Genomic DNA, 18,033 nt, shown 5'->3' with positions numbered 1-18,033 from the left:
ATTTATAATTTTTTTATATATATATATATATATATATATATATATATATATATATATATATATATATATATATTTATATATACATACATACATACATACATATACATATATATATATATATATATATATATATATATATATATATATATATATATATGACAGATAGATAAACACCCGTACATGCAAGCACAAGCACGCGCGGCGAAGGCACGCACGCAATCAGCCTGGCATTCCGGCAAAGAACTTGTCTTTATGCTTCTTGGCCGGGAAGTATTTATGCTTTTGCAGACGAATGGCGCTACATGAGAGGAGCAGGGTCTTGTTGCATGACAGGCACATGCAATTACTTCCACCTCCACTGCCGAGAGAGAGAGAGAGAGAGAGAGAGAGAGAGAGAGAGAGAGAGAGAGAGAGAGAGAGAGAGAGAGAGAGAATGTTACGCAGGCACCTGGGCATATTTTCTATATGACATACGTTGAATGAGAGGAGAGAGAGAGAGAGAGATGTTAGGAAGGCACTTGGACAAATTTTGTACAGAATGCAAGCACTGAGAGAGAGAGAGAGAGAGAGAGAGAGAGAGAGAGAGAGAGAGAGAGAGAGAGAGAGAGAGAGGTCCGTTGACTGATGTGATGCAAACCATGAATTTTAATAGACCAACCAGATCCTATCTCGAGAAGCAAAGGATTCTTAAGGATTCTTTGTTTCGGAGGAAAATGACTCCGTGTTTCTTTGTTGCTTGAAGAACACTGGAAAAAATCTTGAGAGGATGTCTTTATGGTTCCTTTTGTTTTTTGTTTTTTTTGGTGGGGGGGGGGAAATGCCTCGTTTTGCAACTTGTTTGAAAAGTGGAGATTGAAAGAGTGAAAGAGATTTGCTTGTTTTTAGGCGAAATGGAAGAAGAAAGCTGTTGTGGCCTTTCATCAGGATATAAGAAAGAAGGGGAAAGTTACCTGAAGTAAAATAAATAAATAAATAAATAAATAAATGTGAAACGCTTTCTCCTGTGTGACAGACTTAACTATATGGTATTTTTTAAAAGTCTAATTAATTTTTGCTTTAAAAAAGAATGAAGTTACATTTCCTTGCAAATTACGGGGAAATTTAATTTGGTGAAGTATATTCCTCAAGAGGTGAAACAAAAGGAATTTGATGTAGGCCTCTTATTGTCATTTGAAAGGAGAGAAGTTTGTTGCTGAAGGCGAACACGCAAGAAAAATTTATTCGCAATCATTCGTAAGAAATACTAATTGGATAGTTGTGTGCGTTTTAGATTCGACTGTATTGTGGTCTTTCTTTGAATGAAAAGAGGGACTTGTTTGTTTGGTTTGTCTTTGAACGAAACAAAAAGCTGTCTTCGCCTACTTTTAAGAAGAAATTTGTGTTTTTATTTTCAGAGTGGAACTAATTAACGTGTCCTTTCCTTGAAAATTGTAAATAGCTTTGTTTCGTCCCTTGAAATAACGTTAGAAAATTCTTGCTCATTTTTAATTTTTCTTTCCTCCAACAGAAACGGAGTAAGTTCAAGTTTTCTATTGAGAAAGAAAAAAAAAGAAGGTAGCGACAAATTCCTCTTAAAATGAGAAAGACTTGACACTTGGTGCGGTTCGGTTCTCTTAAGAGAGGAAAGTTTAGCTTTGAGTTCCCGGGTGCCGAAAAAAGAAACGCCTTGTCGCTAGATGTCATGAGTTCGCGCCTCTCCCGGGGCGGTGAAAAATCACTGTCTCCGTATCACGATCAGTTACTGCCACGGGGTGGGGTCTGTGGTGGGAGGTTGAAACCAGTATTTTCTTTGGAAGCTTGAATTTCAAGTCAATGGCCCGTGGGCTTGTTCCGTATGAATAGGTGTCAAAATTAACGAAGGTAGGGGAAAGATCAGAAGGATTGGCTTTGGAAAAAAAAAAATACATAAAGTGGCCGAAGTGACAAGCTCTGCCTCTTGGTCGGGTCAATTGTCAAAAATTTTGCGGCTGGAAGACCTGATTTACTGTGTGCTGTAAGGTCTGGAGGTCGATTTATTTTTTCATTTACCTTTGGTTATGTGTTGAAATGGGTCTAAGTTCTGAATTGCTTAACATAACGCAAGAAGTTTACGTGAGTTTGGAGTTTGAGCGATTAGTGCACAAGCAGAGAACTGCTGGGATTGACATAGATATATATATATATAATATATATATATGTGTGTGTGTATATTATATATATATGTATGTATATATATATATATATATATATATATATATATATATATATATATATATATATATATATATATATATATATATATATTTGTGTATATGCACATATACATAGACACATATATATATATATATATATATATATATATATATATATATATATATATATATATATATATATATATATATACAGTATATAATGCTCGTGTGTATGTGTGTGTTTGTGTCAGTGTATCCTCATATGTTGCGTATGAGTGTATGTTAGCCCAAAGGCAATTAACCTGGTGTGAACAGAGCTCGTATCTCGGGCTAAAGAGCTGCTCACCTGCTTCCCCTAACCCCCTAGCATTATATCTACTCGTATTTACGACCCCCTACATCCACCCCCGCAGCTCCTCGTAATTTTCCCCCAACGCGAAATTATGAGAGCCTTTAAACATTTAACTACGTCGTCTTCCAGCGGAGTTCGGAACTCTTGCGCTGTCACTGACGGCAACACAAAAAAGTTCACTTAACATATTTTTTGGTGGCTTTTTACCCTAGCGCTTATACATTTTACGAAAGATATAACTGCTTATTTGTTTTTAAGGTACTGGCTGCTTTTAAGGGGTGCCATGACTTCAGATGATTTTAGCCTCAGATTTCGTGCACATGAACGCGCGCTGGCGCTCGCGCATAGACAGTAGAATTTCCAGGCAAGCGCTGACGTTGCTTGTTTTTATCGTGAGTGCGGGATAGATATGGCTTCAAGGGATGTCGGGTAAAAAAGTTTAAGGGAAGGAAAGTTCCTGTGTTAAATTCTGCTTTTGACTTTTAGATGCAAAATTTTATAAAACACTTACGACTTGATTTTATTTTTTCTGTGACGTTCAAGGTGCGATGTAAGCATTGTTAAATTGCAGTGAGATCTGATCGGAATACTTTTGTGAGTTATGTTAATTTTTCACCTTCCTTCAAGTCCGCAATTCTGAATTTATATGTGTTTACCTTTTTCATGCTACACGTGTACACTTTTGCTTTAGATATCTGCATTAATTATCAGGCAATTGATGATGATCATTAACATGTCTAAATTGTAAGATATAATTTCATAATCGAAGATATATCTATATTTAGTATGCATATATATATATATATATATATATATATATATATATATATATATATATATATATATATATATATGTGTATGTGTGTGTGTATTTATATATGTATATGTATATGTGCATATGTGCGTGTGTTTGAAGTTTTTTTAACTATGCAGTTTACGCTAAGAACGCGGATACATTCATAATTTCATTTCTCACTCCTGGATGACCCTACTGTGTAGAAAACTTACCAAACAAACTCTCTCTCTCTCTCTCTCTCTCTCTCTCTCTCTCTCTCTCTCTCTCTCTCTCTCTCTCTCTCTCTCTCTAAAAAAAGTTACAGCTCTTCTGTTTTGTGAATTAGACATTTAAACCTTTTGATATCTTTCAGGCGATAGACATGTTTATGTCGTCGTGTAGTCTCTCTCTCTCTCTCTCTCTCTCTCTCTCTCTCTCTCTCTCTCTCTCTCTCTCTCTCTCTCTCTGTCGCTGCAAAATTACATCCCTTCTGTTTTATCTACCTGACACGTTTAATTCAGGGAATAAACACATAAAATTCTTTCAGTATATTTGTTTCAGGCGATTGACATGTTTATCCTTCATGTACTCTCTCTCAAACATGTTTATCCTTCATGTACTCTCTCTCTCAAAAAAAAAAAAATTACAGCCCTTCTTTTTATGAATTAGACATTTAATTCTCTCAATTTTTTTCTTTCAGGCGATCGACATGTTCATGTTGTCGTGTAGTCTCTCTCTCTCTCTCTCTCTCTCTCTCTCTCTCTCTCTCTCTCTCTCTCTCTCTCTCTCTCTCGAAAAAGAAAAAAGAAAAAGAAAAAGAAAAAAAATTACAGCCCTTCCGTTTTTGGATCAGACGTTTAATTCTCTGAATGTCTTTCTTCCAGGCGATCGACATGTTCATGTCGTCGTGTACCGTCTTCGTGTTCCTGTCGCTGATGGAGTACGCGATGGTCAACGTCATTTTGGGGGACATGGTGGACCAGAGGCCCCAGCCGGAGAACTTCATGCAGCGGATCTCCAGGAAGCTCACCATCAGGAGGCAGCGGAGTCACAACGACAGGAGGAGGGTGAGGGCAGATTCCTGCGGGATTGTGTAGGAAGCTTTTGCACTGGGGCTAAGGACGTTGAGGAATTTTGTGCTGATCATTTTTTTTTTTTTTTTTTTAGATTTTTTCTGTTTTATAGGTGTATCTTTTTTTTACTGTAATTTCAATGGATCTTTTTCGAAGAGGATATATTTTTTAAGAGGTTTTGCACTGGATTGTTGTCCTGATAATTTCTTTTTTAACTTTTTTAAATTTTTCTTTTTTTCGGAGGGTATTTTAATTTTTTTTTTTTCGTTTTTCGTGTGTTTATTTTTTCACGTAAATTTCCGTGAGGTCTTATTTATATTTTTTTTCTTTTTTCTTTTTTTGGGGGGCGGGGTATATTTTTAGATTTTTATTAAATTTCATTGGGGTCCCTCGAAGGGGACCGAGATGGGCCTACTCAAAATGATGTAAAATGATGGTTTAAAAAAATTAGTAGTATAATTTCTCTTAAGTTTGATTACCAGTGTCCACAAAAACAACCGTGGATCTTCTTTTTATTTATTGTTTTTCTTTGTATTCGAAATACCAATGAATATTAAGGTGATTGAAAGATAGATGATCTTAATATTTCCTATATGCTTCATAGTCGTAATCTCAGATAACAGACATTGATCAGATTTTATCAATTTTTTGAACATTTTGTCCACAGAGCTGCAACGAATCCACAATCCAAGAGGCGGAAAACGGCGGCCTTCAGGAACCACCCCCCACCAGCAGCCATCGTCAGGACCCCCACCCCCACCACAACCCCTTCCCAAGTCGGGCATGCCTCCCCCAAGGACCCCCTCCACCACACCACCACCACCACCCCCCACCGGTCTCCGAGGCTCCCCCGGTACACATGATGCCCAAACTAGGCCCGGCGGGGGGCGCTCCGAACATGTCCCGGACGATGGCCGCGGAACTGAAGGAAGCCAGGGAGAAGGCCATCTTGGTGGACAGGTTCTCGAGGATAGCTTTCCCCGTCAGCTTCACCCTCTTAAATTTATTGTATTGGGCAGTTTACTTCGAGTGGTAGAAAAAGAATGAAGTGACGTTTTCATAAGGACATCCTTCCTCTTGATTTTATTTTTTGAATAATAAATACGAAGAGCCCAACGCGAACATTTGGTCTAAACGGGACTGTGTTTTCCACACGTAGACTCATAAGGTCTTCTTCGTTTGTGATTTATCTCAGTAGGTGATCCCTTCTTTCCCCCCCTCAGAGTGTTTTATGTATATTGTATATCCACCTCTGAATGATTCGTAGGACAGATTTGTTCGGTGTATTTATCGTGCGCTACTCACTCTCATCCATAACAAGTGTCAGTAACTGGAAATGTGCATAGGTTCAATGTTCACGCCACAGCAGCTCACCTGAAGGTTGTTATTTTATGTATAATTACATTATTATTTTATTTTCTTCCCCCCTTGCTTTCAAACGACGGTGTACGCAGTAGCTGCCATTTCTTAGAGAAGCTGCACCTGACGATAGATGTTTTCTCACAAAGGAAAAACTTAAAATAAAAAGGTCTTGATTCCTTAACGTTCTACGCTGGCTTTTGCCCCAAGAAAGCTTGCGCGAAGATTGCTAAATCGTTCGTATTTGTGGGGAATCCCAAGCTAGTTTCGCGCGCAGGAAGATGTATTTCCTTGACATAACTTCAGAGCCCCTAGGCATTTGGGGCTTTTCAACAGAGGATCTAGTTACCACATTCCTTCACACAGCCTTCGTTAGTGCGATGATAAAAGGCATTTCCGAGTTAAGCCAATGCAGCCGTATTAGATTCTCCTTCTTGCATTCAGTGAGAGATATCTCACAACATTGTTTTGGTTTGTTTTTTCTGTTGTTGTCGTGAACCCATTGCTGAAGACAGCTTTCCTTTCGCTGCACGAGGCTTCATTTGTCATTTCAGACGAGTAACGAGTCTCAGAACTTTGATTTCTCAACCCCAAACACCTGTCCTTTTCATTGATTCACTTTAATGACACTTAATCTCAGTCTAATCAAGGTTGCACTTCTCCAAATTCGCGGAGACAACGCAGCTCCTTCTGCAAAAGGTATACAAGTATTACCAAAAGGCACAAAACACGTTAGGTACCAATGCTAGGGGTTCAGTCTTCATTTTCCCCATCGCCAGCGTCTTGCTTTACAAAAATGTGCAGTACACTTAATGGGTGTATGTCAAAAAAATAGCCTCGTATGGGAGTGTATGCTGTATATTCTGTGTAAGGTATTCCTGGGTTCCTATATTAACACCTGCACAAGCAGAGCTGTGATTTGGTGTTTAGCATCCAGCTACTGTGTGGCATATGAGGAATCAGAAAGGGGTGGGTTTCGAACCTATATATATATATAGAGCTTGGTTGCTCAGTATGTTTGTGATGCAGTGTTATATGAACACACATTATTTTCTACTGAATAGTATGTCATTCCTTTATGTGTTGCTGTTTACAGTCATTGTTATTCCAGTCAGTAGAGTAAATAAACAGATCTTCATTCAAGTAATTTTAATGTCACGACAACATCCCAGGAAGATGTGCAGGTGTGCAGTGGGTACTTTTCTCCCATTTTCTTTATTTTCAGTTTATATGAATTAAGAGAAAACGGTCTAATTGAGAGAAAAGTTACCTAAATGCAGGCATCAAAGATCTGATTTTTTTGCATGAGGTGATCAAGAAACATGCTCAATATGCTATTTTAACATTCCCCTGTTTATAAACCATCTGAAATTTACTTTAAGAGGTTAAATTGTTGTTCCAAATTGCTTCAAAGATTTATTAGGATTTAACACCAGTTGTAAATATTATTATCAATATTATCAGCTCTAGTATTAGTGGTAGGCATTCATATTATTTTGACTGTGCTGTGATCAATTCATGTGTTACAGAGTCATGTGATTATGATATATATATATATATATATATATATATATATATATATATATATATATATATATATATATATATATATATATATACATATATATATATATATATATATATTTATATATGCACTATATATAATATATAGATGTATATATGTTTATATATATATTGTGTATGTGAATACATAAAGTATATATATATATATATATATAATATATATATATATATATATAATTTAATCATATTATGTATATATATATCCCAAGCAAAATATACGGAAATATAATCAGATTAAAGACTTGCAAAATTACAAAAAAAAAAAACTCAACGTCAACATTGTTTTGCTTATTTGGGTGAATATTTTTCTCCACCCACCATCACCCCTCCCCACCCACGTCATCCCCCTCCCCATGTTCACTGGCAAACTTTGGAATTCTCCATCATATTCTGTTTTCACGGAGCTATTAGTCTCCTTTTACAAAATTTGTCTGTCGCTTCCTGAGTAGGTTAAGGCAAACTTTCATATTTCTGTTCGGTATCCTTTTCTGATTAAAAGGGTTCATATAGTTCTAGCACGGACCAGTCTTCACTAAATTTGGAAGGTCATTCGCCTTTCAAGCTTAGCCTGTGGATGTTTCCCAAAGTGATGCGGATTAAAATACTGTCGTGTCCTTTATTTCAATTAATCCTATGGCTTATATTTCGAAACGCATACAGTTAATACAATTTCTCGGGCCTACTAAAATTGCTTTTAAACTCATTTTTATCTCATCACAAAAACTGGGTCAAGGTGAACCAATTGTTCACTCCTTAATTTGCCCTGAGTCTAGAGCCGTTTCAAAGGCCAATCCCAACTGCTACTATTACTACTACAACTACAGCTTCTGTCATTCACGGATATTCATAGATGTCTCTCTTTCATTATTCGTTCATAGATTTCTTTAGCCAAACAATGCGCATCCTTTAAAATCCTAAGAATGCATTTGCTTTAATACACGGGATAAAATCAAGTGGTGATCATTTGGAGGAGAGAGAAGGAGAGAGTAGGTCTTTTGGCATGAATTGGCATCATTTCTTTGACGAAGAAAGCTCCTTGGACTTGGAAACATAACCGGCGCTACCTAGAACTTAGTTCTCTCTCTCTCTCTCTCTCTCTCTCTCTCTCTCTCTCTCTCTCTCTCTCTCTCTCTCTCTCTCTCTCAAGTATGTGCGTGTGCGTGTACGTGTTTGTATTATGTATATGTAAGTTCCTGTATTCACTTGAAACAAATATATATATAACATATATATATATATATATATATATATATATATATATATATATATATATATATATATACATACATATGCATATATATACATATATATACACATATGTATAATGTGTATGCGTTTGTATGCATTTATGTATGTGAATGAATGGGTATGCACTGCATGTATTAATGAAGAGCGAAAGATTAAATGCATAACTGTATGTGACTGTGTATGTGTGCATCTATACATGTATGTATATAAAACACAGGTAACTTTTATATTTGTTTCTCAATATACATATACATCCAGCTTTAAAAAAAAAGAAACAAGAAAATCATTGCTGTGTATCATACACCGGTAGCATAGTTCATATTTCCTTTTCTCTCGTTCCGGAGAAATTCTTGTCAACGTCGTCTCTATTTTTATAGTGTGAAACAAGAAAAGAAAGAGAGAGAATCATACTGAAATAAATAAAAGGAATAATCTACAATCGGGAGATCACAGGAGATCGGCAGAGTGATAAAACTCTCTTAAGAAAAGTGAACCTGGCCATTTTGGCCATTCACTTAGGTCACTGGGTGACCTGATCGCTGGAGCGGTTCGTTTGGGGAGCGACTTGGTCGGTGACCTAACTCGTTTTCACGTGACTTGGTCAGCGACTGTGTCGGTTTCCTCGTGAGTCTTGATGGGACTCAGTCGATGAGAGACTCAGCCGATGATAGACTCAGTCAGTGAGACTCAGTTGATGATAGACTCAGTCAGTGAGACTCAGCCGATGATAGATTCAGTCAGTGAGACTCAGTCGATGAGAGACTCAGCCGACGATAGACTCAGTCAGTAAGGCTCAGCCGATGATAGACTTAGTCAGTGAGACTCAGTTAATGATAAACTCAGTTGATGAGAGACTCGGTCGAAGATAGACTCAGTCAGTGAGAGACTCAGTTAGTGATAGACTCAGTTAATTAGGGACTCAGTTGGTGATAGGCTCAGTTAGTGAGACTCGGTTGATGAGAGACTCAGTTATGACTCAGTTAATGAGAGACTCAGTTGTTGAGCCTTTAGCTGATTACTCAGCTGGAAAACAACTCTATGTGTCGAGTTTTACTCACACTAATGAGTAATTTAAATACGCTGACTGTGTATTCAATGTTTGTAGCTTTTTCTCATTCATTCACTGGCCAACTCAGTCTGTGGTGACTCAGGCCCTAACTGACTCATTTGCTGAGTAATTAAAGGTGTCGAATGACGCGATTGCTGACTGACTCATTCATTCACTGATCCATCCACTCGGTCGATGACTGATTCTTGTAGATAGCTAACTATCTGGGAGTCTTATCTTGGTGAAATCACCGTTCGCTTTCAAGATCATTATATATGAGCAATTATTTTTTTTCTCGTGCATTGTCACCATCTCCATCGCCATTACTAGCCTCATGTTCATTATACTCACGTCTCCCATCGTCCTCATTATCTTTTCTATGGACACGTTTGCCATCAGGTTGATGGTGAATCAGAAACTTCAATTCACTTTCACAGAACTGCTTATAGTGATTTTGCACCATTTTCCATTCTAACCGCTGTTTTTTGTTGTCCCAAGAGCCAAGATCGTGAATAGAACTACCAGTTCAGGGTGGAAACACTGTCAGTAGCAAGAGAATTTACCAGAAACTTCTTAAGTATCGTCCAGACGGTTCGGTTGTGTAATCCACATGTAGTCAGAAATGTAAAAAGAAAAATATATATATATACATAAATACATAAACAGATGCTTATCCACCATTGCTGAAGAAATAGAACGCATAATATATCCATGCAAATGCTCAACGATAGAGAGAGATTTGACTGGTTTTTTATATGTAATCAAAAAGATCCATTTTCAGTATAATCAAAGGGAGGGAGAAAAGTGTCGTCAGAATCCGGAATCGTCAGAATCCGGAATCGTCAGAATCCCGGAATCGTCAGAATCCGGAATCGTCAGAATCCCGGAATCGTCAGAATCCGGAATCGTCAGAATCCCGGAATCGTAGAATCCGGAATCGTCAGAATCCCGGAATCGTCAGAATCCCGGAATCGTCAGAATCCCGGAATCGTCAGAATCCGGAATTGTAAGAATCCGGAATCGTCAGAATCAAAGTTTGATTGTTCATTTGTTTGTCTTGTATGTCTCGGCCTTCATTGTTGAATGGATTTTCACGAGTTTCTTTTTTTTTTTTTTCTACAATAGGGAAGTGAAAGAGAAACGTGTTTTAGAGGTGACTGTAAAAAAATAAATACTATATGAAATAGATTTTTAGAAGCTTTGGCGTCTTTCCATTTCCTCATTCAGTTTTTAGTTGTAAGTATATATATATATATATATATATATATATATATATATATATATATATATATATATATATATATGTATATATATATATTATATATATATATATATATATCTTGTATTTCCACAGTGGTCCCGTGAATGAAGAATACAAGAGAGCCTCATATGAAAATACCAAGACTTTTACCTTATTCTGAAGATGACTTTAAAATAAAAGTCGAAAGCCTTGGAATCTCCTCTTATTTTCATGTGAGGATCTCTTATTTATATATATATATATATATATATATATATATATATATATATATATATATATATATATATATATATATATATATATATATATATATATATATATATATATAAATACACACATATATACAGTATATATATATGTGTGTGTGTAATTTATAAATGGAAATGTGATTATATCGTAACCTCTCAGTTGCACATTCACATGAAAAATTCATTATGTGATGTTTTCAGGCATCCTGGCAATGAATAGAAGCAGTGTTGGTAATTACAGACATAATTACAAGATGAGAAATGATTCCAAGAAAATTACGAAACAGAACACAGTTACAAGTTGGAACGATAGTATAGATGTGGGAATAATGTGAGAGGATGAATAATAGTAGACAATTACTGACTATAACAAACTTACGAGGTGGGACATTACCAGGCAGGCCAAAATACAAACGGGGACAAATTTGCTCATAATAGGTATATCGATTTTACCAGCCTCCGATTATGTCGGAAGCCTTTGTGCAGTTAATGTGTTTTTGAATCACCTGTTTATTGACTGTATAGCCATTTTTCTTTTTAAGAATTTTGTTCTTAACCTAAAAGTATTTGGTAAGAAACACTAGTTTCTGGTTCTTAGCATCGCTTTTGTTACGAGGAAACTTTTTCCCGGTTAGAATAAAACTTATTTTATTTCTTGATCTCGGTTTCCAAGTGCTATCGTGTTTTTTGCTACCATTAGTCTGTAAAGCAGTCAGTTTAATTTTTTTTTAGAAATTCATTGTATATTTTTAAAGGGTGTATATTATTTCGCGAGGAATATTCTGATCCTACCCATTGTATAAAAGCTCCATAGATTGATAAAAATCCTTGATTCATGTTTGAGATCTCAAGTTGATGAAAGCCCCGCTCAGAAACATAAGGAGGTTCCTTCCAGCTCAAGAAAAAAAAAGGGAAGAATCAGCTGATATTTTCATTAATAGGGTGAGCACATTATATCATTTAAAAACGAAGCTACTCTACTTTAAGCCAAAAGTAGAAAATACTATTTCTTTCATCAGTAAGGTAAACACCATTAAGAGTCTAGAGAGAGAGACCCCTCACTATGGTTAAAACAGGTGGTCTGTTTTGCAAAGAGATGTAGAGGAAGATCGGTTTGCCTCTTAAAACACAGGGAAGACTTAGCCTGTCTTAGCTACAGGGAAGACTTAGCCTGTCTTAGCTACAGGGAAGACTTAGCCTGTCTTAGCTACAGGGAAGATTCTAACTCCCATCCAAAAAGTGTGGAGACCTGATTCTTTCATATAGAAAGTCCGAGACCTGATCCTTATATGTAGAAAGTCCGATTCTCACTCCTGAATAAAAATCTTATATCCACTTAAAAAACCTACATATTCCCTTAAAAGCATTGGAGTATAGTTATGATTTAAAAATAGAAAAGACCAAATTATTAATGACAAAGGTATTTATAACATTCACCCCAGAGTAGATTCTTAAGAGCAGAAAGAAGTCCGTTCTAATTCTACAATGGGAAGATGTGATTCTCACTCACGCTTAGGGTAGGTCTAATGACCTCTCGGAATTACGTGAAATTCTCACTAGGGAATGCAAGAGACCCTAATTTCCACTCAGATGTCGGGGAAGTATATATATATATATATATATATATATATATATATATATATATATATATATATATATATATATATATACGTCTTTTGAATTAACCCATTTGTTCACAGTTCTTAGTTTGGAACTTACAGCATTACATTTATCTCCCTCTAAAGTAAAAGTCGTGACAATCTTCCCTTTAAACTTTTTTCTAGGGACCTTTACGCTTCGTAGTCTTATACAATTATACAGTATTTTGTAACCTAACAAATTCCCCCATAGACCAAGTGGGACGGTTATACAGTGCCTTGAACAAATTACACTTTATGAGATATTCGTGACCAGGGCTTAAAAACTGTATAAAAGGGTCTTAACACTTTCTCCTTTTTTTCATTTCCTCACTTCTACTTCTGGTATTCAGTGAGTAGATTTGTAAAGTAATTCAGGATATGACGAATCCCACGAAATCGGTCTCAGGGTATTTACCAGGGGTCCTATCGGAAGTCCTATTTGAGCTGCACGACCGTTGTGTCTTGAGGACTCTCACAAGCTGTTTCGTACACCAGAAGAGTGGTTTTGATAACTCTCTCTCTCTCTCTCTCTCTCTCTCTCTCTCTCTCTCTCTCTCTCTCTCTCTGTGTGTGTGTGTGTGTGTTTATTTACCGGGTGAGTAGTAATGAATGAAAATCGATAATGAATAACCACAGGAAATGTTTTAATTCTCGGCATGGACGTGATCTTGGCTGAAGTGCCGTTACAAATACACACACACACACACACACACACACGCATATATAGTGTTTGTGTCCTTTAAGTTAAGACATTGTCTAGAGCCATATTAAATATTCAAGTCGTTAATGAGTAACAGAAGCAGTTCAGTACCCTAGCACACAGCAAGATCCCGAACATACTCGTATATACATAAAAACAGGTCCCAAGCCTCTTCTCCACCCACGTGAAACCTAGGAAAACAAGGCAGTGGTTTCTAATGACGTTTTAGAAGAATTTTGTGGCCCCTCCCCTCCCCCTTTCCTCCAGTAGCACGCAGGTACGGTAAGGTCACGTACCAGTAGAATTCTATCAAGGCTCGAGCGGAAATGGAACTCGGGTCTAGCGCAGTGGAAAGTCTCCGACGATTACGCCATGCAGGAGAAGTAGGTATGTTATCGTCACTCTGGCAGCCGAGCTAATGGCTGGTAGATAAATGTAAAGAAGAATCTGATGCAGGGAAGCAAAGTGCTTGGAACTAATTGTGTTGTCAGTAGATTTAACAAAATTAACGGAAGCCTGTGTGTTTTTTTTGCACTTTGTTTTAGAGCAATTATGAAACCTAGATGTTATTTGTCGAAGTTTGGATTAGTGATCAATACACAGGTCGTTCTCAGAGTGGCTTAAATTTAGAATCTGGAGCAGAGTCGGAAAAAACAGCTATTTTCTGAATCTGTTCACGAATATGAGTACGGAATTAGCTACGAAATACTAGGAAAATGTCGCCGCATTTATCTTTGGATGTGCATATTTGCTGGCATTTGATATATATAAATATATATATATATATATATATATATATATATATATATATATATATATATATACATACAGTATATATATATACATAATATACTTTTTGTTTATGTGTATATATATGCATTGTGTGTGTGGGTTTGTGAGAGAGAGAATTTTTGTTGACTGTAAAACCACCATATTTTGTAGAGGGGCAAAGCAAAAGTAAAGGTAAATTTTGTAGAATTTAAAAATATTTCAGTTATTCACGAAACCAATCTTAAACAATCGCGCGTCATATTTTAGACAAGCGAGCAGTTTGCGTCGTCATTTTTCAAAATAAAAAATGCCTTAACACTCGCAGAGCAAACCAAAATTCATATACAGGTTTATGTGACGCCACGGGGCTGTGGATTTAAACAAAAGCAGGGCGTTAGAACTTGGGAAAAATACGCAGCAGCCCGGAAAATGGTACATTAATCACATTGCGTTTTTTTCTTCCCCAGCGAGGCGGCAAAGCTTTATGGTAATAACATGCCAAGCTATTTGATTGCAGAATATCATTTGATACTTAGGAGGTGGCCTGGCCCCACTAGGCATATGTCATGGTTGATGAATGAGCGGTATAAAAAGTAGAGATCTTAGCGCGAGAGGAAAAATAATTGGGGGGTTTCTATCAAGAGCTAAAGGGTGAGAGGAGGTAGGCATAGTTTTGTTTCACTGAACTGAAGCTGGCAGTAGTATTTATTTAGTTGTTTAATAAGAAATGCTGGGTATTTCCTGATAGATATCTAAATGAACAAAACGTATGTCGTATTGAATTGATTTACCTCTTACAATACTCCTGGATTATGCAATTCTTTAATTCTCTCCACAAGACCAAACCATCTCAGTGAACTCTTATCTACTCTTTCAGTCACGTTTATGCCACGTCACGCCCAATTTATCATGCTTTCAGTTTTCCTTATACCTCATGCACTATGCAAATAACACATTTTAACAGGGAAGCTTTCTTTTTCATACGCATTCATTTATATACAAATACATACATATATATATATATATATATATATATATATATATATATATATATATATATATATATATATATATATGTGTGTGTGTGTGTGTATATACAGTAATGTTATATATTTGTGTATAAATAAAATACATATAATATGGAAGTATTGGTCTCTGTAGGCGTGAGGTAAACGACATACATAATAACTACATTTTTAATTATAAAAAAATTCATATGAAATATTTACAAATAATAAATGAGATTATGATGATTATATAAACAGTTAAAATTTTTTTTTTATTTTCACTGGTTCATTACAAAACCTGTAATCGAGTACAAAAGTTGTGAATTATTTCAAATGCTGAGAATATGCAGGAAAGTACAAGTAGAGAAATAATAATAATAATAATAATAATAATAATAATAATAATAATAATAATAATAATAATAATAATAATAATAATAATTTTTCATGGAAATTTGGCACAATGTTTTATTGGCAAGATAGGATGAGTACCATTGAGTTTCAACATATTTGGTCAAAGGTTCAGTTTACCACATTTCTGGGATGACAGGTCAGTTCTTATTGGTCAGCAGGTAGCTGTGTTCTGTACATTTATTTATTTATTTATTTATTTGTTATTACAGAAATGAAATAAAACACTTCCCAGACCATTACAGTAAAAGACAATGGAGAGACCAGCACTGTGATTATCTGTGTCAGCCTAGAAAAATTAATCCAGCAAAAACCCCTTTTGCAACGTCACATAGACAAATGGCTCAGTGAATAAATTACTTTAAAACAATTACACATTGCTAAATACAATTAAACCATTATTCAGGTGCCTTTGATACAGATAACTCCAGTTTTGAAACTAGTTACAAGGAGCCCTTGTTATGGTACTACAGTCCTGGCACTAGACAACGGCTACATTGACCAAAGATTTCACAGCTTCGATTTGTTTTTTCTCCTCATCTGCGATGGTTAGGAGGCACCTGGACAGCTGATCCAGTACTCACGAGCATCCTGGGGATATCCTGCGTAGGGTCTGATGTTGGTACTGTCGTATTTCCAGAACTGGGTTCCTTTTAGGAAGTAGGACTCGTCTGCAGAACAGGGAAATTGGTGATTAAGGTTACAGATACAACAGGGTCAGTCAACGCACCAAATGTTAAGGTTTTCAAAAGGCAGGATTTTTGGATTTGACTTTGGAGGTGCTTACTGTTAGAAAATTCAGTGTGCCGAGCAACAGATTAAATGTTTTATTTAGAAAGTTACCTGTACTCACTCCTTAAACATAAATTTTCGTACTTTGAACAGGTGAAGGTGCGTGACGTGCCCTCCTTTCAGTTAAATTTCGCTAAATTTAGCAAACTAGTCTTACCTAGCACAGCGGAAACTTAACCTTTTAAACACTCCTCTAGCACAGCAAAAACTTAACCTTTCCACCCTTTTACGGTTACAAAGTGACTCTGCACGATTACAAGCACAGTTACCACTAAAGGAAAGGACTCGAGATGCAACAACATTTACATTTAAAAGCAACACATCTTTAAATTCAGTAAAAAACGAAGGAAAAACTCACCGTCGTTCCATGTGAAGACGGCGTCCAGATCGCCTGGAATTCCGTTCCATTTCTTAATGTCTCTGGGGTATCCTTCGTCCATCTTCCCCGTGACGTCATCGTAGCGGAAGTACGAGTTGCGGCTGATTAGAAAAAAATACGAGTATTTATTAACATCAAAATGACATAGACTTTGATTAAAGTAGTCATAGGTCTTATATTGATGTATAAATAATATCTAAGACGGAATAAGACAGGAGACGAGATTGGAGAGAAGTTTTAGAAGGGATTTTTAATAAAGAGATCATTCGTAACTGCAACTATCTTCTTGTTTAACTTTCTCAAACATTAGAGTAGAGTCGGTTTTTTTTTTCATCTCCGCATTACCTTTCCCATTCCTTCAGATCTGGGCTAGTAAAGGATATTTAAAGTTTCTTATAAGAAAAGCTTTGATTTGTCAGAAATATTGCGTCAAAACAGTATGCTGAGATGAACCAGCTAATTAGTTCAGAGAGAGAGTGAGAGATCTAAACGAAAAGAACTAATATTATAAAAACAAAGCGTCTATCCTACACAATCAAGACACCTCGGCCTGATCTACAGCCCACACAGAAAAATCAGCTCGCCTTTTGCTTTCTCACACAAATTCCATCCTTCTCATCTGTTCCTATTCCCATCGCGAGACATCATCGCCCGCGAGACCCGCCCTCCTCCAAGGAAAAACACCTGGGGGGGGTGGGGGGACGGTGGTGGGCGGCACTCACCTGAAGAAGTAGGTTCTCTTAGCCCTGGGCCAGTAGAAAGCGGCGTCGATCTTCGTATACAAATCCGGGATGCCGAGATCGCTGAGTGGGCGGGGCGAGCCCTCGATCAAGTGGTCGCCATTGTGGACGTAATAATATTTACCTGCGAGAGAGAGAGTCGCCAATCAAGATAAGGCACATTCCATGAAAACGGGAATTTTCGGAGGCCAGATTTTTTTTTCTTCTGCCAAAATTCGTCTCGAGATTCGAGGCGAATTTTTTGGCACATGGTGGGTGGAGCTCTGTAGGGCTCAGGTGAGTCATTTTTTTTCCAAAAGTAATCTTTCAGAACATGATTAAGACACGTTTTACTTGGTTTCAGTTGTATTTTCTGATCGACTGACTTTATTGAGTGCTGAAAAATTTTTCACCAAACTGTAAATTTTTCTGTGTATATATAAAACTGGCCTAGAGAAAGACTATGCCTTAAAGATTTATATATATATATATATA

The 18,033-nt window shown here is 36.6% G+C and overlaps 2 protein-coding genes across 2 annotated transcripts in view; one reads left to right on the top strand and one right to left on the bottom strand.

Annotated features, from left to right (window-relative positions):
* Nucleotides 1-6,870, top strand: part of LOC136853645 (glycine receptor subunit alpha-2-like) — a 293,524-nt gene extending 286,654 nt beyond the window's left edge. Inside the window, exons 12-13 of the mRNA XM_067129482.1 lie at nt 4,183-4,365; nt 5,039-6,870. Of these exons, the coding sequence (XP_066985583.1) occupies nt 4,183-4,365; nt 5,039-5,407 (552 nt within the window). The 3' untranslated portion in view covers nt 5,408-6,870. The remainder of the gene's footprint in view (nt 1-4,182; nt 4,366-5,038) is intronic.
* Nucleotides 6,871-15,826: 8,956 nt separating this feature from the next.
* The window catches only part of LOC136853644 (matrix metalloproteinase-17-like), a 34,461-nt gene continuing 32,254 nt past the window's right edge, over nt 15,827-18,033 (bottom strand). The window contains exons 11-13 of the mRNA XM_067129481.1: nt 17,542-17,683; nt 16,799-16,920; nt 15,827-16,319 (exon numbers count right to left, since the gene is read on the bottom strand). Of these exons, the coding sequence (XP_066985582.1) occupies nt 16,198-16,319; nt 16,799-16,920; nt 17,542-17,683 (386 nt within the window). The 3' untranslated portion in view covers nt 15,827-16,197. The remainder of the gene's footprint in view (nt 16,320-16,798; nt 16,921-17,541; nt 17,684-18,033) is intronic.

The sequence above is a fragment of the Macrobrachium rosenbergii genome, chromosome 27 (genome assembly GCF_040412425.1).
Source record: "Macrobrachium rosenbergii isolate ZJJX-2024 chromosome 27, ASM4041242v1, whole genome shotgun sequence".
Lineage (NCBI taxonomy): Eukaryota > Metazoa > Arthropoda > Malacostraca > Decapoda > Palaemonidae > Macrobrachium > Macrobrachium rosenbergii.
The sequence above is the reverse complement of the archived record's forward strand: the minus strand, read 5'-3'. Positions and strand labels throughout refer to the sequence as shown.